General features: G+C 41.5%; 1 protein-coding gene across 1 annotated transcript; it reads right to left on the bottom strand.

The window, feature by feature from the left end:
• Window positions 1-128: 128 nt before the first annotated feature.
• nme5 (NME/NM23 family member 5) lies at window positions 129-25204 on the bottom strand. Its single transcript, XM_039774906.1, has 6 exons — window positions 25122-25204; window positions 9781-9928; window positions 7177-7382; window positions 5434-5534; window positions 3045-3163; window positions 129-632 (listed from the first exon to the last, which is right to left on the bottom strand). The coding sequence occupies exons 2-6, from the start codon at window positions 9907-9909 to the stop codon at window positions 549-551; spliced, it is 639 nt and encodes a 212-aa protein (XP_039630840.1). The 5' UTR covers window positions 9910-9928; window positions 25122-25204; the 3' UTR covers window positions 129-548.
• Window positions 25205-25708: the final 504 nt, after the last annotated feature.

The following is a 25708-nucleotide window of genomic DNA, read 5'->3' as shown; positions in this document are numbered from 1 at the left end:
AGAAGGAATAAAGGTAAGGATTTTTTTACACTCATTTTGTCCGTTACTACAATACAGTGTACAGTACAGTATATTTATGTCCTTTTCTTTTTTCTCAGGCTTAGATTTTGTGTTTTTATGTTCTAGATTATGATTTTGCAAATGTGTTAAGATAGGCAAGTGACTTAGGCTAGAGTGTGTTTCAGCTTACACCAAAATTCGGGTAACATCACTCTTGTAGGAAGTGAGCTGTGTCGTAACCCAAGGACCCCCTGTATTGTGTGTGTGGCACAGGTAGGCTGTCATCCCCATGCTACTATCACACATTACAAAAAAGCTTTGTGATGCATTTCAGTTGTAGAACGAGAACATGAATTGATGACCAAGAACAAATCTGTGTCTCTAAGTGTGTGTGGAATTAGTACTTTATAAAGTGTGTAATTGAATTCACCTGAGCGCTTGTTACAGAACTCTTGAGTCTGCACTCAGTGAAGAGTGCAATAAAAAATCAAACTGAATTGAACATGTGCTTGTAAAGCAACAAGGATGACATTTTAGATGAAGATTTGTTATGTAGATTCTTCCAAAATTGGGCCGACACGAACCTTTGGTTTGTTTGGGTTGTTTTCTAAAAGCCAATCTGCAAACCAGGTCTGTAAAACATAGAAAAAGAAAATGTAAAATGGCAGAATGTTCAATGCCTAGGAAAGTGTCCACACATTTAATATATCCCATATGAATTAAGATAAAGAAAAATCAATAAATAACACTGAAAATTGTGCATTTATTATTATTATCATCATCATCATCATCATCATCCAAGGCATCTTAGAAAATCAGGATACATTAAGATTGTCTCCACATGAAGTGGATTCAGAAAGTATTCGGAACTGTCTCCATACTTCGTTTTATTTTAAATGTTTGCATAGGTTTTAAAAATCAAAAACTGAAATCTCTCATTTATAGAAGCCTTCAGGCCCTAATTCAATCATTTCTAGAAGCCCTTTGGCAGCAATTTCAGCTTCGAGTCTTCGTGGGTAAGTCTTTTCAAGCTTTGCACACCCAGATTTGGACAGTTCATCCCATTCTTATTAGCAAATCCTCTCAAGCTCCGTTAGATTGGATGGGAATCGTGTGTAACCTGCCATCTTCAGATCTCTCTCCGCACATGTATCATCGGGTTTAAGCCTTTCACTACATAGTGTACTCTATGTATAATTTGTATTTGAAAAATAAAATTTGACTTTGAGTGTGGACTTTGAGTGGGACAGTCAAGGATAGTCAGATACATCTCATAGTGCCACTCCGACATTTTCTTGGCTGAGTGTTTGTGTCATTGACCTTATGAAAGGTGAACGGTGGCCTCGCCTGATGTTGCATGAATTCTAAGGTACAAGGAACTCTATCTAGACTTCCATGATCAAACCGTGGTGGTATGGCACGGATCAGGGCAGAGGGGGTTAAACCATTTCTAAGGCTTTGAGTGTTCCCAGGAGCATGGTGGTCTCAATTGTTGTGAAATGGAAGAAGTTTGGAACCAAAAGGACTAACCAGGCAAGAAGGGCCTTGTTCAAGGAGTTGACCAAGAATCCATGGATCACTTTAACAGATCTTCGGGAGTCCTCTGCTGAGATGGGAAAACCTGTCGGAAGGAGAACTACCTCAGCAGCACTCCATCGATCAGGTGTTTATGGTAGAGCGGCTAGACAGAAGTCAACTTCGAGTAAGTCATATGACAAGGAAAAGACTTGCCCTCCCGTGGGGAGAAGAAAGAAAGAAGGGAAAGATCAAGAGAAAGAAAATATCAGGAGATTGAGCCAGCACGGTGGAGTGGAGGCAAGGCGGTCTGGAGGCCCTGCGAGAGGCACTTGTAGGAGCAGAAGAAGCCAAGAACTCCAGGGGTTGTCCTACGGACACCTAAGGATGGTGGTGAGATGATGGAGTCATGCTGTGGACATCCCAGCAGATACCGGCTATGGTCTAAGGGTAAAAGTGATAAATGGGTTGACCACCTGAAGGATGAGCAGGAGAGACACTGGACTTTGAGAGAGTGGCAGATGTTCACCATGTTTTAGTCTTTGTTTTTAGCATACTTAATAAACATTTATTGAACATTTTTATCTTTCACTTGCACTTTAAATTATAGCTTATTTATTTGAAGATTTGACAGCATTGCACAATATATGCAGGTTGTTTGAAATAGAGCACACAACGCAATTTGGCACCAGTCTTGGTCCTTTTCTCCTCATTGTCCTAATTTATCCTTGGTTATGACTATCAATATCCCAGGAGACAGAAAATGCCAAGACTGCCTTGGGACACCAGAAGTATCCCCAGGTATCAGTGGCTCCTTGAGCTGAGACAGCTGGCTAACTTTAAGTGATACCTGGGAATACTTCTGGTGGACACCCAGGGTATAACAATAGTGTTATCAGAAAAAAATAAAATCATCAGCTTTGGAAATGTCTGGTGTGGCAGACTGAGCATACCAATAAAGTCATAGAATTAAACAAGTTTTATTAACAGCTAAGCTGGACATCTGTTGGCACAAAAATGGTGGAGTGTGAAACCCTTGAGTTTGATTGTCATCTTTTGGCTTGCTTTTCAGCTCATCATTATTTAGCTGCAGGACTAGGAAAAAAAAATGGACTCAGAATTTAAAAAATTCGAGTCAATTACAAATACAGCAAAGGAAGTCTGTTCCATTGGCATCACTTACAGGCTATTTATTAAGAAAGTGGCAGGAACAAGAACTTGCAGCCACTGCGGCCCTCCAGGGACTGAGCTTGGCCACTCTGGTCTGAGTACTTCTAGGAAGGAGAGATTTCAGTTTTTGATTTTTAATACATTTGCAAACCTTTTTAGCAACATGTTTTCACTTTGTCATGATGTGCTACTAAGTGCAGATTGATGGGCAAAAATGACAAATCTGTCCATTTAAAATTCAATTTAAAACACAATAAAGGGTGTAGAAAGAGAAAAGGTCTCAATACTTACTGAATCCACCGTAGCTAGCAATTACATTGATATTCAAACAGGCAAAAATGTACAATAAGAGCTCTTACGATGGGGTCTGCTGGTTTCTGCTTGCACAGCTCAGTCAGTCCAATAAGCAGAGTCGGGTTAACAAATGTGTTAAGGTAGTCAGTTGCCGCTTGGCCAACAGGGATGGTTTCAAGCTCAGCTAAAAATAAAATAAATTCATTAATATTGTGACCCCTAGTCATGGTGCCAGAGAGTATGATTTGTTGCACGTTGGATAGCACATTCAAGTAAGAGCGTCACTGTACCATGTGTATGTGACAATAATGACCTGATAACCTTATTATATTTTGGCATCATGGTATTCATTTGCACTGTTTTGCTGATGATGTGCAGCTTTACTTATCCAGTGAATCCAGTTCTGTTCTTCCTCCTAATATTCTTATTGCTTGTCTACAGGACATAAAGTTATGGATGACGTCTAATTTACTTCAGTTAAACAGTAATAAAATAGAAGTACTCCTTGTTGGTAACTAAATCTGTAACAGCTCTCCAATTCTGATAAGCAATACATTTACAAATATCTCCTCCCAGGTGTCACTCTGGATTGTACCCTTTCTCTTTTGTCTTATATAAATAATGTTGCCTTTTCTCATCTTCAAAATATTTCTGGACTTGACAAAACATAGTATTGATGTTTTGGTTAATGCTTTAGTTACCTCACATATAGACTACTGTAGTGCCATTTTGTCTGGCATCCCTAAAAAACGTATCCATCGTTTGCAAATTATACAAAGATCTGCTGCTAGGATACTCCTTTCTTCTAAGTGCACTAAGCATATTACCGTATATACTCGCGTATAAGTCGGGTCTTGATAAAATCAGACCCTGACTTATACGCCCGCTCAAAAATCCATCCATCCATTTACCAACCTGCTGAATCCGAACACAGGGTCATGGGGGGTCTGCTGGAGCCAATCCCAGCCAACACAGGAAGCAATCCCGGGCAGGGTGCCAACACACCACAAGACACACACAAACACACACCAGGGCCAATTTAGAATCGCCAAGCCACCTAACCAGCATGTCTTTGGACCGTGGGAGGAAACCGGAGCACCCGGAGGAAACCCACGCAGACACGGGAGAACATGCAAACTCCACGCAGGGAGGACCCGGGAAGCGAACCCGGGTCTCCTAACTGCAAGGCACTACGCCACTGTGCCGCCCCGCTCAAAAATACGACACTTATTTTATTTTATTTTTTTACATCTTCTTTCCTCCTCCAATCTCCCACCAGTTTCTCAGACAAATCAAATTTTGTTGCAGCAGCGCAGTTACCAATTTCTTTCGCCACTTCAATGACTTTTAATTTAAAACCAGCTTCATATTTTCCTCTGATCGAACGCTCCATTGCAGATAAGGGATGCTCTTACGATAAAGGTGTATGAGGGTATGAGATACAAAAAACAGTGCAAACGTCGCTTCGGAATAGTTTGTGTATTATCGTGTGGTCACGTAGGCACAATAGATAGAAAAAAAAGGCCAGTGTGCTCCGTGGTTACTCTCTCAGTGGGCGTTAGCACATCTTAATCTCTATCGACTTATATGACCGACATTATAAAATACCGGAAATTACGTGATAAAACCAAGCCCTGACTCATCTCCGGGAGAACTTAAACACGAGTATATAGAGTACACTGATCCTTTTCCAACTTCATAAGCTCCCTGTCTACTACCGTAAAGAATACAAAATACTGCTCTTCACATTTAAAACTCTCCATAAACTCGCTCCACCCTATTTTACTTGTACCCCGGCCCACTCTATCAGATCCTCTTCTGCATCTTTACTTTCTGCGCCACAACTCTGGAATTCACTCCCTGCTCATATTAGCCAACTAGATTCAATAACAAGATTGAAAACTATTCATAAAACACACCTCTTCAAATTTGCACATCAAATATGATTTCATTATTTGTCAATGAACTTGTTGTAAGTTTGACACTTTTATCTTGCTGTATTTCAGTTGATTTTATTTTTATATCTTCCTATTTATATTTTATTGTTGTGTGTTTAGAAAGGTGCCCAATAAATACAATGTATTATTATTATTATTATTATTAAAGATGTTATGATTTGCATTGGGTGTGATGAGGATGGACAGGAATAGAAATGAGGACATTAGAGGGTCAGCTCAGGTTGGGAGACAAAGTCAGAGAGGCGAGATTGTGTTAGTTTGGAGAGATGCTGGGTATATTGGGTAAAGGGTACTAAGGATAGAGCTGCCAGGCAAGAGGAGAAGAGGAAGGCTTAAGAGGAGGTTTATGGATGTAATGTTGCTTTATTGCATTTTATTGCTAACCATTTTGATGCTGTTGCTCTGGCATTAGAAGAATTGCACTGACAACGTTACAAATTCAGACCATCAGAACTCTGCCATTTGTTTATTTATTTATTTATTTTTGAATACTTACAGTCTGGAAACATAAACCTTATTTCTCTTTCCGCTGATGATAAACAATCACTGCCATGTACAGCGTTCTTCAAGTCATCGGTCCCATAGACTGCCCTTAAACTACAAAAAAAGTTAATTATTAGGCACTCCATTCTTTAATTGAAATGATTTCTATGTTGTGTGCTCACTGGCGGACCTACATGTTTGGAGCCTTAAAAGTTATGGGGTCCCCCAATACAGCCAGCAACGAGTTCCGGGTAAACACTACTATTGTATCTTCTTCAATGGGGTTGTTCCATGACAGCTCATTACAATTTTTTTTCAAAATGTAACCAATACATCTCAGATTTTGATTAAAATTGCTGCATTGAAATACACAATATCCATCCATCTATTATCCAACCCGCTATAGTATCCTAACTATAGGGTCATGGGAGTCTGCTGGAGCCAATCCCAGCTAACACAGGGCGCAAGGCAGGAAACAAACCTCGGGCAGGGCGCCAGCCCACCACAGGACACACACACATATGCACACACTAGGGACAATTTAGGATCGCCAATGCACCTAACCTGCATGTCTTTGGATTATTAATATCCATCCATTATCTAACCCGCTACATCCCAACTACAGGGTCACGGGGGGTCTGCTGGAGCCAATCCCAGCCAACACATGGCACAAGGCAGGAACCAATCCTGGGCAGGGCGCCAACCCACCGCAGGACACACACACTAGGGGCAATTCAGGATCGCCAGTCCACCTAACCTGCATGTCTTTGGATTATTAATATTATTATTAAAAAAAAAAAAAACAACATTCTCATACAGTAGGCACCCAATTATTTTTAAGCAATATGTACTAAAGTCCATCTGGGGCACCTCTAGGATTATAGGCCCTGAAACTTAAGATTCATTAATTTCATAATAGATCCAACCCTGAGTGTTCTTAAAAAGCATGATTGGCATTATTTAGACGTAGCCACAGCCAAGTACTGTACTTGGATAAATGTCATGCCACTTGACAAATGAGACACATAATGTTTTGAAACCCTACTTCATCTGGTTCAGGGTCATGGAAGCCTAAGGGCTACTGTATAGAAAAGCATCAAGTACTAGTCAGGAACCAGCCATAGCACAAGTCCATTAACACTCACACACAATTTACATAACAGATGTCTAAGGGAGGCCACCTAGAGAGAAGCCATTCACAAAAAAGTCAATGTGCAAACTTGAAAAAATTAGATTGACCCGGCCCAGGATTTTCATTTGGGACACTGGATCTGTGACACAAACTACTACATCACTGTGCTGCCCAAATTATATAGCACATTTTAACTTATGCGCTTGGCATACTGGGCACTGTTTGCAAACACAGAATGGCTAAAATAGAACATGAAACACAACATGCAGCCTAATAAACAAAAAGAAAAGTCTCCAATAAATATGTGTAAAGAAATATATCTTCATGTACACACTACACTGGAGTCAGAAAGAATTCACAGCCCTTACACAAAATCAAAGTCAGATAATTGAAGCAATAAATAGATGGTATAACTTCTTTAAGGAGGTTACCTCTATGGGCTACCAGTGCAATGTTAAGAACTAAAGGAAATTCATATTTGCCTAAAATGGGGAGCCCATAAGAGCTTCACAAGGCCCACTCTCTGTCAACATACTGTAGCACCCTCCACCATACACCGGTCAGTAAAGCTGCATGGATTACACAATTGAATGTTGCAGTCTTATTCTCATTTATTTTTCTTACCTATCTGGATGCGACTCTTTAGCTTTCATGCTGTCATTTGGTCCAATAAGCATTTTCCAATGTGAAATTGCCTGGTCTCTGGCAAGAACCATAGTCATCACCGGTCCGGAGCTCATGAAGGCAGTAAGGCTTGGGAAGAACAGTTTTCCATAATGATCGGCATAGAAGTCACTACACTGTTCAGGACTGAGCTGCAGTTTTCTTTTCTTCAAAGAAAAAAAAAAGGGGAAAACATAATGGTTGTAATGAAATTAATTAAACTTGTAGACAAATAGAAATCCCATACAGTACCTTATATAGTAAGGTGGACGTGAAAGGTCTTACAGTTATGTAATAGACAGATGTGAATGGAGATGCAGTAGACAGACAGACAGATAGATAGATAGTGTGAAAGGCATCATATCAGATAGACAGATAGATAGATAATATGAAAGGTGTTATATGATAAACAAAGGCTCTATATAATAAGATAGATATAGGAAAGGCACTATACTAGATAGATAGAGAGGTAGATAGATAGATAGATAGATAGATAGATAGATAGATAGATAGATATGAAAGGCACTATATTTATATAATAGATAGATAGATAGATAAAGGCACTATATAATAGATAGATAGATAGATATGAAAGGCACTATATTTATATAATAGATAGATAGATAGATATGAAAGGCACTATATTTATATAATAGATAGATAGATAGATAGATATGAAAGGCACTATATTTATATAATAGATAGATAGATAGATATGAAAGGCACTATATTTATATAATAGATAGATAGACATGAAAGGCACTATATTTATATAATAGATAGTGTGAAACCTGGCCCCGGCACAGACAGACGGACAACATTTTTGCACCCAACACACTTTTATTTACACTATTTACAAGTTCTCACGTGCACCCCCAGTGCCTTCTTGCACCGATTTCCCCAAGTCCAGGCCCACAGTCTCTTGTGCCTTCCTGGCCGCCTCCCGTCCTCTCTCTCCAGTTCCGTCTACTTCCTCCCGACTTCCACCACTGACTGGAGGGAGGCGGCCCCTTAAATAAGGCTCCCGGATGAGCCCCAGGTGTTCCGTCTCTAGCCAAGCGTGGCGGAAGTGTCGGCTGTCTTCCTGGCAGCTCCGGGTGCCACACAAAGCTTCCCCGCACTTCCTGGTGTGGCGGAAGTGCCGGGCTCCCGGGATAATTAGGCACCGGGCGCCGCCTGGCGGTGGCCACGGGTCCCTACAGGGCTGGGCTTCAAAGCCCTGTACCCGAGGCCCCTGCCTAACCAGGACGGACGCCCCACTCTGTCTGGAGGAGGCACTCGCCTCCTCCGTCCTCCAAGCGCCCCGCCGGGCTCCTGCCCCGACCGGCAACCGACGGGATAAACCGCATCGGGCGCCGCCTGGCGGTGACCACGGGCCCCTACAGGAAGGGCTTCCATGCCTCAACCCGTGGCCCCCAACAGAACCAGGACGGACGCCTCGCGGTGTGGAGGAGGCACAAGCCCTCCTCTCGCCCCTCCAGCGCCCGCCGGGCTCCAGCTCCGCCGGCGACGGCATGGGATCAACCGGCATCGGCCGCCTGGCGGTAACCACGGGCCCCTACAGGGTAGGGCTTCCATGCCCTCAACCCGTGGCTCCCAACAAAACCAGGACGGACGCCGCGTCCGGAGGAGGCACGTCCACAATAGATAGATAGATATGAAAGGCACTATATTTATATAATAGATAGATAGATAGATAGATATGAAAGGCACTATATTTATATAATAGATAGATAGATATGAAAGGCACTATATTTATATAATAGATAGATAGATAGATATGAAATGCACTATATTTATATAATAAATAGATAGATAGATAGATAGATAGATGTGAAAGGCACTATATTTATATAATAGATAGATAGATATGAAAGGCTATATATATATATAATAGATAGATAGATAGATAGATATGAAAGGCACTATATTTATATAATAGATAGATAGATAGATAGATGTGAAAGACACTATATTTATATGATAGATAGATAGATACTTTATTAATCCCAAGGGGAAATTTTGGACACACCCAGAAATTTCTGGTTGAAACTGAGTTTCTTTTTAAATCAAGATACCATTAAATTGATTTTAAAAGTCAGCCAAGGAATTACTAGTGTTGCTAATGACTATTAACTGCTTGAAACAGGTGGTTTTAAATGTATTATTTACATAGGACCACAAAGTCCCATTTTCAGCAGCCATTCCTACAGGGTCCTAATGGCCCACTTCCTTAGCTTAGCCTTAATTATTACACCTTAATAAAAGGATAATTGTCTGCATACAGTATCTGTCTGTGTGCCAGTCAGGTTGATATGTCTCTGACATTCCAACAGATGGGGCATCAGAAATATTTTTAGTAATAAAATGCATTGCATTTGTCATTCCAACAGTATTTTTGAGTATTCTTCATTTATTTAAAGACTGCTACTGATCTATTCATGTTTTGTCAAGGTGTATGCTAACAATTGTATAAAAACTAGGATCTCCTAAACCTTCAGTGTTGTAATGTTATGAATCACAAACGCTCCAGTTGTAACCAAGTGGGTTGCCTACCATACATACCTGCAGTACTGTAAATCCGGCCCGCAGAATAATGTCTTCAATCTCCTCTGCTTTATCAATCACGTCAGGCTTTATTATTGCCAGTGTTCTTTCAACATATATATGAGGATGTGGAAAAAATTTCTCCATCTTTGAGCCTTTGGTCCACCTTAAAATTTGTAAAAACATTACACTTTAGAGCACAGTTGTATGTGGAAAATTTAAATATACAACAGCATCGGCATTTATTTCTGTAGCCCATTTTTGTATAAATGAGGGAGCTCAGCATTCTTTTCAGGATGTCAATGTTGTAGTTACATGCAAAGAAAAAGAAGTTAAAATTATCCATCCATCCATCCATTATCCAACCCGCTATAGTATCCTAACTATATGGTCACGAGAGTCTGCTGGAGCCAATCCCAGCGAACACAGGGTGCAGGGCAGGAAACAAACCCTGGGCAGGGCGCCAGCCTACCACAGAGTTAAAATTAGATAAGAATAATAATAATGCATAAATAGTATACACAAGATAAATAATCCACACTTACTGTACATACGACAGATATTTGTAAGTGGTTGTGAAGTATATCTAGGTGTACCATGAATATTAAGAAATAACTTCAACTTGAAAAATACCGAATCTTATCCATTAAGTATATTATAATCTTGCATTCAATTCCTGGTGTTTTAAAATGGGTCTCTGGTCCATTGGTGATATCAGCAGTTCTTAAAAACCCTGCTTTCGGTTTTGGTAATTTTGGTATGTTGAGTGTTGCTTCATGAAAGGACAAAGAATCGTTACAAATACAATCTGTCCACTGGCACCACCCAGCGTCAAAGCAGTGCTACTGTTCCTGTGTGGTTTCCCTTTCTTTTTTAGATGACGTGGGCTTTATCAAATATACTGAAATGAACCGTGTATCGTTTAAAAATTTAAGGCACCTGATTTTAATCAACCTGTAACAATATAATGGTGCACAGAATGGCCAAGTTATTCCAAATACCACAGCTGTTATAGTGTTGTTAGTCTCAGTGCTCCATTCAGAGTATTTAAATCTATTGTATATGAGTGTGGAATCAGAGCTGTGTCGAAAGCATAGAGGATTGTCAAGATGCAGATTCCAGCCCTGGAGGACATTTATAGCACATGCTATGTAAGGAAAGCCACCAGCATCTGCATGGATTCCACTCAGCCATGCAAACAGTCTATTTGAACTTCTCCCATCCAACAAATGTTTCAGAGACTTTCCTGCACGGACCTTGAGGCTCAGAAACAATTTAATCCCAAGAGCTATAAACGCACTCAATCAGTCCATCAAGTGCTCCCGGTGGAACTGTTTGTACATAGAATTACAATTACCTCACTGTAAACTTGCACTACAGCTTTAATATTGTATAGCCTGAGCCACTTTATGAACCATTTGCACTATCTGCACAATATGTACATGTATATTGTACTTATGCTTTCATACTGTATATTTTTCACAGTTTTTTATATTATTATTATTATTATTATTGTTGTTGTTGTTGTTGTTATTTTATAGGAAAATAAGTTTCTGGAAGATTAGCATATTGAATCTCATTGTACCATACAATGACAATAAAGGAATTCAATTCCATAGAAGAGAGCGTGTGTTTACAGATGATGATGGCTGGCTTCAACCTTTTGGAGCTGTGTGCTGTTATAATACTAGGATTTATAGTTGATATCATTTTTAAGACAAATGCATTAAAGTATGCATATTATATTTTACATATAAATTGTTAACTTCATTTGAATAATGTATATTGTTAATAACTAAACATGTGGGGACACAGTGGCACAGCAGTAGTGATGAAGCTGGCATCTCATCCAGAGATTGGTCCTGCCTTGCACTGCGAGCTTGCTGGGAATGGCGCGACCCTGGATGGATAGATGGATGAAATAATTAATCATGTATTATGAAGATTTTTCAATGCTCCTTAAAAGTTTTGGAGAATCAACGTTCTAAGCTTACAGCTGGTTTGACATTTATTACAGAGCATATATTGTGGCAGATGGTTACATAGAGAAAGAAAATGGAAGGGCAGGAATTGTGCGTTGGTGCATTTGACAGAGATAATACTGCTGCAATATATTATTTTATCAAGGGTTGCGCGACCTCAAGCATCTTGCGGAAGGCAGGAGCAATCCCTGGATGTGGTGCCAGCTCATCGCTACCACTGCACCGCCATGCACCTGTGTTTAATACATGCTTTAATGCATTTCATTATAACAATATTATATCAAGTATACATCTTAGTATTCTAAACTGTTCAGAGAGCTGTAATATCAGAAAGTTAGTTTAAGCATGTAGTGATTCACATACATAGAACACATAGAATACGAAGCATTTAGATAGATAGATAGATAGATAGATAGATAGATAGATAGATAGATAGATAGATAGATAGGAATGGCACTATATAATAGATAGATAGATAGATGAAAGGCACTATATGATAGATAGATAGATAGATAGATACTTTATTAATCCCAAGGCATTTAATGTGCTACTTTAGTTATAATGGGATTTAAGAAAATGTAGTAAATCAAACATCGATTTTAAGATGAAGTTTACAACATTCTACTTTAATGACAAAATAAACTATGAGGTTAAAGTGGAAATTTCGAGATTAAAATCACATTTCGACCTCTTAACTGTCTCCCTTTGTTTTTTTCTTTTCTGTGTACCCTAATACGACGATGGGCTACGACTCACCTTTTCATGGCGACTTTGATATCTGACCACTTCTTTTTTATTTCGGGCACTGTGCAACTTTCTGAACTTGAACTTTCGAGTGTCTCTGCCCCTCTGTATCACTCGATTATTTTCCTTTTGTTGCTTATACCACTGCTCAAGCCAACAAATACTACGTTTTTCCTTGCCTTCATGTCACATTTGCTAAAATTCTTCTTTTCACCCCATGCTTTTGCCTTTGTCTTTTCATAAAACGCTGAACTTAAAGGGCTATTTATATTGATTTGCACATTCAAAGAGGCATAATTCCAGGAGAAGTCAGGGTGGGGTGGCAGGCATGTGCACGTGCGTTACATTTCATGCTGATCAGGATTTATGGAGCAGAAGTGGATGGAAGCTGGCTTACTCATGGTTTTTGTGCCTCTGATTTTTTTTGTGCTTACGCACATTTCCACTTTTTTCTGTACGCCATGTTTTAGTTTGAATTCTATGCACTCTGTTATACATGAGGCCCCTGGAAACCATCTATCTGTTCTTTCTATCAAAACAGTTTAAATATCTATGGATAAACATCACAAGTAAGTATAAAAAGTTTGTCTTCAGCACATTTTTTGGTAACTGAATGGAAAACATTAAACAAGATATTAACAGATGGTCTATTCTCCATCTCACCTTAGTAGGAAGAATCAATATTATCAAGAAGAACATCCTTCCTAAGCTGCTATTTCTATTTCAGAGCATCCCTATATACATCAACAAATCATTTTTAATAAAACCAGACTCATTTAGAACTTCAATTATCTGGAATTCGAGTCATCCACTCATTAAAAAGGCAACTCTACAAAGACCTGAAGCAGATGGTGGCATGGCACTATCTAACCTTAAGTTTTATTACTAGAAGGCAAATAGACACTCCGTAAAGACCCGGCAAACAGCATAAATTAATGAATTTACACCAGCCTGGTCAGCAGTGGAAATTAAATCTTGCTTTGCTTCTTCTGTATATGCCCTGCTTTGTGCCCCAGTAAATACTAATTTATGTCTGTATACCAATAATCCAGTCATCCACCAATTACTCAGAACAAGGAACCAATGCAGGATGCACTTCAAGACAAAGAAGATTTTATCTGTTGCTCCATGTAGTGAGATGGTGAGTGGGATGGTAAACGTTGATGGACAGCCATTTTTAGGTCTCTCCAGAGATGCTCAATTGGTTTGTGTCAGGGCTCTGGCTGGGCCATTCAAGAACAGTCACAGAGTTGTTGTGAAGCCACTCCTTCGTTATTTTAGCTGTGTGCTTAGGGTCATTGTCTTGTTGAAAGGTAAACCTTCAGCCCAGTCTGAGGTCCTTAGCACTCTGGAGAAGGTTTTTGTCCAGGATATCCCTGTACTTGGCCGCATTCATCTTTTACTCGATTGCAACCAGTTGTCCTGTCCCTGCAGCTCAAAAACACCCCCACAGGATGATGCTGCCACCGCCATGCTTCACTGTGGGGACTGTATTGGACAAGTGATGAGCAGTGCCTGGTTGTCTCCACACATACCGTTTAGAATTAAGGCCAAAAAGTTCTATCTTGGTCTCTTCAGACCAGAGAATCTTATTTCTCACCATCTCCGAGTCCTTCAGGTGTCTTTTAGCAAACTCCATGCGGGCTGTCATGTGTCTTGCCTCTCCTCAGTGTGTGGAGACAACCAGGCACTGCTCATCACTTGTCTAGTACAGTCCCCACAGTGAAGCATGGCGGTGGCAGCATCATGCTGTGGGGGTGTTTTTCAGCTGCAGGGACAGGACGACTGGTTGCAATCGAGGGAAAGATGAATGTGGCCAAGTACAGGGATATCCTGGACAAAAACCTTCTCCAGAGTGCTAAGGACCTCAGACTGGGCCGAAGGTTTACCTTCCAACAAGACAATGACCCTAAGCACACAGCTAAAATAACGAAGGAGTGGCTTCACAACAACTCTGTGACTGTTCTTGAATGGCCCAGCTAGAGCCCTGACTTAAACCCAATTGAGCATCTCTGGAGAGACCTAAAATGGCTGTCCACCAACCTTTACCATCCAACCTGACAGAACTGGAGAGGATCTGCAAGGAGGAATGGCAGAGGATCCCCAAATCCAGGTGTGAAAAACTTGTTGCATCTTTCCCAAGAAGACTCCTGGCTGTATGAGCTCAAAAGGGTGCTTTTACTAAATACTGAGCAAAGGGTCTGAATACTTAGGACAATGTGATATTTCAGTTTTTCTTTAATAAATCTGCAACAATTTCAAAAATTCTTTTTTTTGTCTGTCAATATGGGGTTCTGTGTACATTAATGAGGGAAAAAATTAATTTAAATGATTTTAGCAAATGGCTGCAATATAACAAAGAGTGAAAAATTGAAGGGGGTCTGAATACTTTCCGTACCCACTGTATAAAAATTAGAGCTGTTGATTAATCGATTAATGCATTGAAAACTTCTGTGATTACATTTCTTAATGGAACCCCTAAATGTGTTCATTTAATCCTGTCAATATGACAAGCAGCACCAAATGAATCCTGGTCTATTAATGGTAGTCGCAAGTCACTGGCGCTTGATCATTTCCTGTGTTGTTTCTTAATAACAGTCTTAATTCAGACACAGCATCAGAGTTGCCACTCATCAATTATAATACAGGATCATCAGGTATAGGAACATAAAATGCTATGTACCAATATATTGACTTAATAATAATCCTTATTTTCGTACACATCAGTCCATATATATACTAGCTCTTCAAAGTGCAGAGAATAACACGAGAACAATTGAAATCAAACCAGTTATACAAGCAGAGAGAATGAGTTTCATTTTCATGTTGTATGAATGGTGCGTTGAGTGACATTGCACATCAGTGTCATTCCTGTCATTATGCTGCATTCACATGTTGACGTTAAAAAAAAAACAAAAACCAAAAAGTTGCTTCGTGTATCATGGTGGAACATCCAGAACAAGATTCTACTCGAAGTGATGTCTGCTAATGCAAGTCCGCTAGTGACGTGTAAGAAGCTGTCGAGGTACAGGGATCTGAGTGCAATACAGAATGTCAGTGAGTCAGTCCTGTCACTAGTGACAAATACGCTAGCCATGTAGTTTATGGAGGGATATCTGACCTGAAGCAGCACGGTGAAGGTGTTTCGCATGTCCAAGCAGCTAAAGAGCAGATGACACCAAGTAGAATCACTCGATTCCTTATACCTCACCTAGACTTCCCCCAAACTAAATATGGTATTTTGTTGTTTAATTAATTGTGTGTTAACTACTGTAGCCTCCATTATAACCTACATTGGTTGAGATCATGTGCTGATGGCGCATTGCAGCACCCACCACATGACAAACCACATTAGTGTGTATTATACTGTAACCAATAAAACTAGGTGGTAATCAGTGCAAAATAATCATGTTGATATTTCTATCCATTTGGGCTGAAACTTAAGCTAGCAGCAGCTTTTGACACTCTCGACCATGAGATCCTGCAGTTGCAGCTTGAGCATCTGGTGGGGCTTAAAGGGGCTGCTCTTAACTGGTTCGTGTCATATCTTACTGGTAGACATGTTTCAGTCACACTCAGTTCTTCTCTTTTGTTCACTGTTACTGGTGTTCCTCCCGGATCCTTTTGGGTCCTATTCCATTATCTATATATATATATATTCACCCTATAGGAGCTCATTTTAGGAAGTTTAATGTTTATTTTCTTGGTTAAGCTGATGACACACGGGCTTATATTGCTGAGTGCAATTCTGCAATGAATCGGTTACACAACTTGTATTGAAGCACTAAGATCCTGGATGACTGACCATTTTCTTGATCCCATTCATAAATAAAACGGACGTGCTGTTAGTCGGTCCTGCGGCCAAAGCTGAAATTGGTTTTGCACTTCCTGGCACTTTCACAGACTTCTGTACACCACCAGTTTGGAATCTTGGGAGTTATTTTTGACAATAACCGCTCTTTTGAGAAACAGATTAATTCTGTGGTCAAGAGCTGCTTTTTCAAGCCAGAGCCGGCCAGAGGCATAAGCAAACTAAGCGACTGACTGCTTAGGGCTGCTGAGGCCACCAGAGGGCCCTCAAGTGCACTTGAAATGTCCATCCATCCATTTTCTAACCCGCTGAATCCGAATACAGGGTCACGGGGGGTCTGCTGGAGCCAATCCCAGCCAACACAGGGCACAAGGCAGGAACCAATCCCGGGCAGGGTGCCAACCCACCGCAGGACACACACAAACACACACCAATCACACACTAGGCCCAATTTAGAATTGCCAATCCACCTAACCTGCATGTCTTTGGATTGTGAGAGGAAACCGGTGATGCAGACACAGGGAGAACATGCAAACTCCACGCAGGGAGGACCCGGGAAGCGAACCGGGTCTCCTAACTGCGAGGCAGCAGCGCTACCACTGCGCCACCGTGCCGCCCCTCACTTGAGATGTCCCAAATGAAAACTTTTTTTTAAAGTGTATTATTATTTTTTGGAATTACAAGGCTCTAACTTGCTAAACACGAAAAGAAGCCTCCCCTGTCGAAGAGGTACAGTACATACCTTAGAAATATTTTTCTACATGAAAATAGGTATGCATCAGATTAACCAGCCAAAATGGCAACCGACCATGGGTCCAGTCCCGAGGTGCCCAGTTAAGAGGATTTTTACTGTATTTATTTGTGTAATTGTTTGTATTTTTGGTATGTTGTTAGCAACTTCAAGTCCTAAAAGTCAGATATCCTAAATCAGGGGTGCCCACACTTTTTCGGCTACTTTTAAAATGACCAGGTCAAATTGATCTGCCTACACTAAAAATGATATATATATATTATATATTAGTTCCCTCTCCTTTCTCTTTCTCAGATCGCTTTTTGGAAGGAAGTCAGTTTCGTAGTTTTTATGAACAGTTCCAAAGTGCCTTTCCACATTTTCCTTCTTTGGAATAGCAATGATTGATTGACAGATCAGACAATTTCGATTGTGACATTGTGAGAGAAAAAAATCCTCTTCCAATTCCACATCCAGCCCATAAACAACAATTTTTTTTTAATCCCTTCTTTAGTCGGTATGAATTGGGAAAGCTAACTAGATCACTTAGATAGCCGGAGTTTTGCAGTAGTTGGCGCGTTTGATCGTACGTGCGGGATGACCAGCGTGTTAGAAGAAAAGAGATCTCAGACTGGCCGCCCTGTACGTCAATCAAGTGGCAAATGCCATGGGGAGGATATAGGATAGACTATCCATCCATCCATCCATCCATTTTCCAACCTGCTGAATCCGAACACAGGGTCACGGAGGGTCTGTTGGAGCCAATCCCAGCCAACACAGGGCACAAGGCAGGAACCAATCCCAGGCAGAGTGCCAACCCACCGCAGATAATAATAATAATAATAAGTATTATTATTATTTGATTTCATTTTATTATGCCTTTCCCATGCATAAAGCACTCCACAGAAATTCAAAATGCAAAACAGGAAAAAAAAACAAAACTAAAAACAAAGATCAAATATGCAATTTTCATACACTTTCTAACCCACTCACTGAGGGGCTGCAGCCTATCAGCACAGGAACAAACCCTGGACAGGGTGCCATCCCATCATGGAGCAAATATACAACAGTCAGTCAGTATCCAACCTGCTATATCCTAACTACAGGGTCACGGGGGGTCTGCTGGAGCCAATCCCAGTCAACACAGGGCACAAGGCAGGAACCAATCCCGGGCAGGGTGCCAACCCACCGCAGGACACACACAAACACACACCAGGGCCAATTTAGAATCGCCAATCCATCTAACCTGCATGTCTTTGGACTGTGGGAGGAAACCCACGCAGACACGAGGAGAACATGCAAACTCCACACAGGGAGGACCCGGGAAGTGAACCCGGTCCTCCTAACTGCGAGGCAGCAGCGCTACCCACCGCACCACCGTGCCGCCCTACCGATAGACTAACATTTTAAAATAAATTTTTTTTTGAATGCAACGCGATCTACCTGCACTACCTTTGCGATCTACCGGTCGATCGCGATTGACGCATTGGGCACCTCTGTCCTAAACTATTATAGCAACCCTGGGGTGTAGGGGGTGTGTAGTGGTCGTTGAGCGTTGTTTCTGTAACACAAAACTATACAATAAACTAACTGAAATAATTTATTTTTGCATAGGCAAGAGATTATTAAAATGGTTTTGTATCAGAAATATATTCACTGATGTTCTCCCCGTGTCTGCGTGGGTAAAGACATGCAGGTTAGGTGGATTGGCGATTCTAAATTGGCCCTGGTGTGTTTGTGTGTGTCCTGCGGTGGGTTGGCACCCTGCCCGGGATTGGTTCCTGCCTTGTGCCCTGTGTTGGCTGGGATTGGCTCCAGCAGACCCCCCGTGACCCTGTGTTCGGATTCAGCGGGTTGGAAAATGGATGGATATATTCACTGAGCTATTATTTCTGCATTATGGAAAAATATTAATATGCTTGAAGGAAATATGATAAATTGTGATTTTAATTATGTGATTAATCTCAATTACATTTTTTTCATTGGACAGCAACCCAAATAAAAACATCTAAAAGAATCTCTGATCCAAGCATGCAGTGGGAAACAAAGCTTTCAATTAATATTTCTGAAATGAAGTGGATGGCAGCCATACTTACAATAGTTTCATATGCGCAAAGTACTTGATAAAACATCTTAAAATCTTTCATTGATCACATTTATCTTGTTTTAAAACTGTCCAGCATGTATCCAGCCTTGTTGGCAGTGCAATGTGATCTCCAGTCTGGGTTGCCAGACATGCGGCTATCATGACAAATTGAGCGATTTTTGATATTGTTGTGGGGAGATCAATATTGAGTTAACTCTGTGTGGGTATTTGGGCAACTTTCAAAGTTCATTTGCACCGGAATACTCCACAAAGTTGTCGACTCCCTGAAATATAACAGCGATAACACTCCAAAAGGTCCTTCCCGCACATTCAACGGCCAAACTTCCAAGAGTTGGGAAGTCAACAGCGTCATTCATTAGACGGGTCATGTGCTGTGTTCCATTTACCTCAGAAGTCAGGTGCCAGAGCCGCGTACGACGTCCCATCTGAGTTAAATGCGTTCCAGTAAAGTCAGATTAGGTCAGGAAGAGGCAGCCTTAGGGGTGTGTGAGGCCTACGGCTGACCAAACCCATGCCAGGCTGTTACCGGTATATACCGGTGGACTGTATAAACTTGTGCATCAATCTAATAAAAATAATGTTAACGTACACCGGATTTTCTCATTACAGTATCCAGCTAAATTTGAACATAACACGCAGACTTTATCAAAATATAACTATATATACACTAGCCATGTGCAGCCAACTACGTTGCGCGTGTTAAAGTTGTCTGTGAAGGGCTCCCTGTTTAAACGCGGCTGCCAGTCGTGAACTGGGCCCTTCGTCGCACAGCATTATGATTTTTTATAAGGGAAACAAAATTACAAAAGAAAACCCTTGGACATTGATTCGATAGGATCGGCCTACTCAGAATCACTGTCCGAATCATAATTATGTGGTGGTGTAGGAGCATTTCTGCTTCTATCCGTTCACAGTCCGTCTCGCTTTCAGGACGGTGTCGTTTCCTCTCACAATGTCTTCTCAACCTCCAATCTCGCAGGTTGCTTTGTGGCAATCCAAAGAGTAAGGCAATATACACGGAGCAATGGTTATAAAAGGGGGACACATAGGTATCCAGGCTCTTTAAAGCATAAGTTGGGATCACTTCACTGACATGTGAGCAAGCCATGGTACAACTGTGAGACGCGCAGCACTCACCGGCTGCAACGTAACAATAATAATTTCCGGAACGTGCTGTTACGTTGTCATTCATTTTCCCCACTGTCTTTCTTTCATTCATATGTTACGTAGGCACGTACCTTTTATCTTCGGTAATCTCATTCTCTAACCAGGCCTCAGGAGCTAACCAGCGTAACACTGTCCACCACCCCTTTCGTTATTCCGGCACATTGTTGACATCCGTGAGTAACAACGACGTACTAAACTGGACGGTGGTCTACGCATGCGTGGAATTCGCGGACAAACAAAGATCAAGATCTAAATGAAGATCTCTTTAGTTAATTTAAAGCACAACAATTTGTTTAGTTTGAATGTCTGTGTTTTGAGGTGTGACTGGCGTACTACAGTCTTCAGTAGTATAAGCCTGGAGGAGATTCTTCATGCAATGCCTATGTTTTAGCTGTCTCTCTACTGCCATCTAGTGTTTCTTCTAATTCATTCGTGGACAAACAAAGATCAAGATCCAAATGAAGATTACTGTATACTGTATATAGAAATTTAAAAAGTGCAATTCATAATTCATGACAATAACACAACAATACAAAATGTGATGCGGTGTCATGCGGAAATTAGCAGGGCCTCTTCCAGAAAAGTACCCAAATTGCAAGTACACTCTTGAGTCTCGATATTCAGGATTTCATAGTCATAAACTCACATTGATGTCATGTCAGCCGATTATCATGTTTTTGTGCATTAATATTCAGACATGTTTATGGCATGCAAATAAAATGTGAATTTTGGTGTTTCGATAGGAAGTGTGAAATTAACATAGAGGTATCGTCATGAAATCTCTTACTAGTTTCCAGATTCAGAGACGAAAATCCACTTGATGACATCTTCGTAGTCTAATCTGGAAGCAAAGTCTTTTTCTATAGATAGGAGAAGCCAACCGTGTGACTAATGGGCTCTACCTAGTTTAGGAAGGGATCATATTGGTGCTGTGGTGGGCTGGCGCCCTGCCCAGAGTTTGTTTCCTGCCTTGTGCCCTGTGTTGGCTGGGATTGGCTCCAGCAGACCCCCGTGACCCTTTAGTTAGGATATAGCGGGTTGGATAATGGATGGATGGATTATACTGGTGACCCTTTTTGGGCAATGATGGTGGATGGTGGATATATATATATATATATATATATATATATATATATATATATATATATATATATATATATATATATATATATATATATACTGCTCAAAAAATTAAAGGAACACTTTGAAAACACATCAGATCTCAATGGGAAAAGAAATCCTCCTGGATATCTATACTGATATAGACTGGGTAATGTGTTAGGAATGAAAGGATGCCACATCGTTTGATGGAAATGAAAATGATCAACCTACAGAGCCCTGAATTCAAAGACGCCCCAAAAATCAGAGTGAAAAATTATGTGGCAGGCTAGTCCATTTTGCCAAAATTTAATTGCAGCAACTCAAATTGTATGCAGCACTTTGTATGGCCCCTGTGTTCTTGTATACATGCCTGACAACATCGGTGCATGCTTCTAATGAGATGACAGATGGTGTTGTGGGGATCTCCTCCCAGATCTGGACCAGGGCATCACTGAGCTCCTGGACAGTCTGAGGTGCAACCTGGTGGCATTGGATGGACCAAAACATAATGTCCCAGAGGTGTTCTATTGGATTTAGGTCAGGAAAGTGTGGTGGCCAGTCAATGGTATCAATTCCTTCATCCTCCAGGAACTGCCTGCATACTCTCACCACATGAGGCCAGGAATTGTCGTGCACCAGGAGCCACTGTACCAGCATAGGGTCTGACAATGGGTCCAAGGATTTCATCCTGATACCTAATGGCAGCCAAGGTGCCTTTGTCAAGCCTGTAGCGGTCTGTGTGACCCTCCATGGATATGCCTCCCCAGACAATCATTAACCCACCACCAAACTGCTCATGCTGAATGATGTTACAGGCAGCATAATGTTCTCCATGGCTTCTCCAGACCCTTTCACTTCTGTCACGTGCTCAGGGTGAACCTGCTCTCATCTGTAAAAGCACAGGGCACCAGTGGTGCATCTGCCAATTCTGGTATTCTATGGCGAATGCCAATCGAGCTGCATGCTGCTGGGCAGTGAGCTCAGGGCCCATTAGAGGACATGGGGCCCTTGGGTCACCCTCATGAAGTCTTTCTGGTTGTTTGGTCAGAGACATTCACACCAGTGGCCTGCTGGAGGTCATTTTGTAGGGCTCTGGCAGTGCTCATCCTGTTCCTCCTTGCCCAAAGGAGCAGATACTGGTCCTGCTGATGGGTTATGGACCTTCTATGGCCCTCTCCAGCTCTCCTAGAGTAACTGCTTGTCTCCTAGAATCTCCTCCATGCCCTTGAGACTGTGCTGGAGACACAGCAAACCTTCTGGCAATGACACGTATTGATGTGCCATCCTGGAGAAGTTGGACTACCTGTGCAACCTCTGTAGGGTCCAGGTATCGCCTCATGCTACCAGTAGTGACACTGACTGTAGCCAAATGCAAAACTAGTGAAGAAACAGTCAGAAAAGATGAGGAGGGAAAAATGTCAGTGGCCTCCACCTGTTAAACCATTCCTGTTTTGGGGGTCATCTCATTGTTGCCCCTCTAGTGCATCTGTTGTTAATTTCATTAACACCACAGCAGCTGAAACTGATTAACAACCCCTCTGCTACTTAACTGACCAGATTAATATCCCGTAAGTTTCATTGACTTTATGCTATACTCTGATTAAAAAGTGTTACTTTAATTCTTTTGAGCAGTATATATATATATATATATATATACTGGAGAATATAATTTGACAACTCTGCTTGAATGGGACACGCAGACCTCAAAAGTGGGGCCCCTTAGTCGCCCCACTTGCCACCTCCAAATGCTGCTCTTGGGGTCAGGTCAGGTTGGGGAGCATGCACTGGTACAGTACGTTGACACACCCACCACATGACAAAACAGCTCAAGATCCCGGTTGGTAACCCCCCAAGCAGACGCGCGGTCCAGTCCCACCCTCCGGAAAATGACCATCTATCTGCCACAGCCAGGTGTTACGTGGACGTCCCCTTGGTCTGGTCCAGCTGCTCGAGGCCTCAGCAATGAGGATCACCCTCCGGTAATCGTGCTATATGGCCGTAGAGATGTAACTGACGCTCCGTCACTGTGCAGGTAATGTGCCTTATTCGGGACTCCATGAGATCTCGTTCAACACAAAGTCAAACCAGCGGTACCCAAGGATCCTCCGATGTGAGAGACACAGCACTGAAGGAATCCAGTCTTTGTCTCAGGTCACTGGATATCGACCATATCTCGAAACCATATAGCAAGACAGGAAGCACCAGGACTCTAAAGACTTGGACCTTCGTACTTTTGCAGAGATTTTGGGAGCACCACACACCACGTTCAAGCGACCTCATTAAGACCCCAACTCCCCAATGCGATCCCACTCCATCTACTGACTTCATACACACAATCACCAGAGACCTTAATGTCGCTGCTGAGGTAAGTAAACCTCTCGACGAGTTCGACACTCTCTCCGCAGACAGACACACTGCTGATGGCCGAGCCCAAGAGGTCATTAAAGGCCTGGATGTTGGTTTTTATCCAGGACACTGGCAAGCCCAGACACACAGACTCCTCACTCAGTATCTCAGAGCCTCCATGAAGATCACAGTACACAGTAATTGGGAAAGTCAAGATAAGTGAATCTCTTCACCAACAGCAGCTACCCCAGTGACATTTCTCATGAAGAGCCAGTGTCACCCTGACAAAGCGGCATTGTTTCGGGGTTCAGTAACCGCGGTCGCGTAACAAGCACATGAGGCCGAATTATATATGCCGGAATCTTTTTGTCTCCGTTAACTGACAAAATCGTAACCTTATTGTGTAACGATCCCATTTACTTAGCACGCTATGTGCTTCGAAATGTGTTCTTAAAATTTAGCGGGTTAATTACAACTAGACAAAGTGGTTGTTGGACCCCTGACCTGTGGAACAAAGCTCTGTTGTACCCAAGAGGACGACAATGGCCAGCCGTGTATAATAACAGGGCTTCCCATCCACTGGGTCCAGTTCGCGGGATGCCGCCGGTGTGTCTCCAGTTGCTTTTGTTTTTAATGGTAGTGGGTCGCCAGTAGATTCACTAATAAGGACCGACCCCATGCAATGCCCATCCCCCCCGCAAGTCTCTGACGATCGCGCTAAGTTCACTGGATCGCGACGACACTGGATTTAATAAACTACCATCAGCTACCGGGTAAGTAATCTTAAGGCAGAATTACTTAACGTCTAGAAATGATGTTTCTTAAAGTGTACCCTCCCAGGGGAAAAATATTTTATTTTAGTTCTCTAAATCTGGGGGAAGGCACGGATATTAAAACTCACTGTAGTAAAAAGGAAAACGTACACCCAGGGTTCAAATTTTGGGTTTACAATGCAGTCTTTCGTCTCTTCCTGAGAAAGTGGCAAATGTGCGAAAAGTTTGTTGAGATTAGACCACAGGGTGAGGAATAACATTAAGAACAAACACACACATTGAGCTGTATATATTAGAAAATAGTGTCGTCAAGTCATTCATAAAACAAAGCTAAAGCCACACTTACATGTCCGCATAATTTAACGATTTCAATTAGTTCTAACAGAGTGAAATGTGAATAGTAGTCTATAGTGACTTACAGGTGAGGAAAAAGTTCGAGCAATACGGAGAACAAGCTATTTTTTTCAAACATATTCGATCCAGACACTTCAAATGTTCAGGCAATCATTTTTCCCCCACTTTTGTACAATTATATATTTTAAAATGAAACATCAATTCCTTACTAAAAAGAATTTTGTTTACTCGCGAATGTTCTTACCTTTAAAAGAGCCGCAAGAGCTCCCTTCACGGTTTGCAGCTTGCTGAGGCGGTTGCGAGGTAACGATGCACGCTTATAATCGCGTCTACGGCAAGCCGTAAGGGTGAAACGATACGGAAACGCGAGGTAAAACTCGCTATTTTAACCTTTGAGATTTTTGCTTAGTTCGAGTTAAGCTCGAGTAGAATAGGAACGTTTCACGGAGATTAATAGATCTTTTCCACTTTGTAGTTCTGTTTTTCCTTTATATTTAGTATGCCACGGTAATGTTTCGCTTTTCAGAAATTATGCACAAATTTATATACATTTACAGAGGTTAAAATGTTTACAATTTTGACATTAGAACAGTTTACTCTTGTATTTATTTGTATTATATACGTGTGCTCGAGTGTAGCACTCATAACATGTATGCATTCTTCTATACAAACTGTAAAACTCCTTTCACCTGTCCCTGGATACAGGTAAAAACAAGTCTAACTCTGAAATTGCTTTTGACAAAAACCAATGGTGGGTGGTGGAAAAGGCCCAAAGCTGGAAAAAAAAAACACTGTGCTCTTAAATGATGCCACAGAAATGGCATTTGAACA

This window comes from Polypterus senegalus, chromosome 13, assembly GCF_016835505.1.
Source record: "Polypterus senegalus isolate Bchr_013 chromosome 13, ASM1683550v1, whole genome shotgun sequence".
NCBI lineage: Eukaryota > Metazoa > Chordata > Cladistia > Polypteriformes > Polypteridae > Polypterus > Polypterus senegalus.
Note: the sequence above shows the minus strand (reverse complement) of the source record. Positions and strands in the feature narration are given on the sequence as shown.

Coding starts and splice junctions, on each gene's coding strand:
- nme5 (XM_039774906.1), bottom strand. CDS start 9,909: ATGGAGAAATTTTTTCCACATCCTCATATATATGTTGAAAGAACACTG. Junction 7,383..9,780: donor CCGGATTTACAGTACTGCAG/GTATGTATGGTA, acceptor TTTTCTTTGAAG/AAAAGAAAACTGCAGCTCAG. Junction 5,535..7,176: donor AAAGAGTCGCATCCAGATAG/GTAAGAAAAATA, acceptor CTTTTTTTGTAG/TTTAAGGGCAGTCTATGGGA.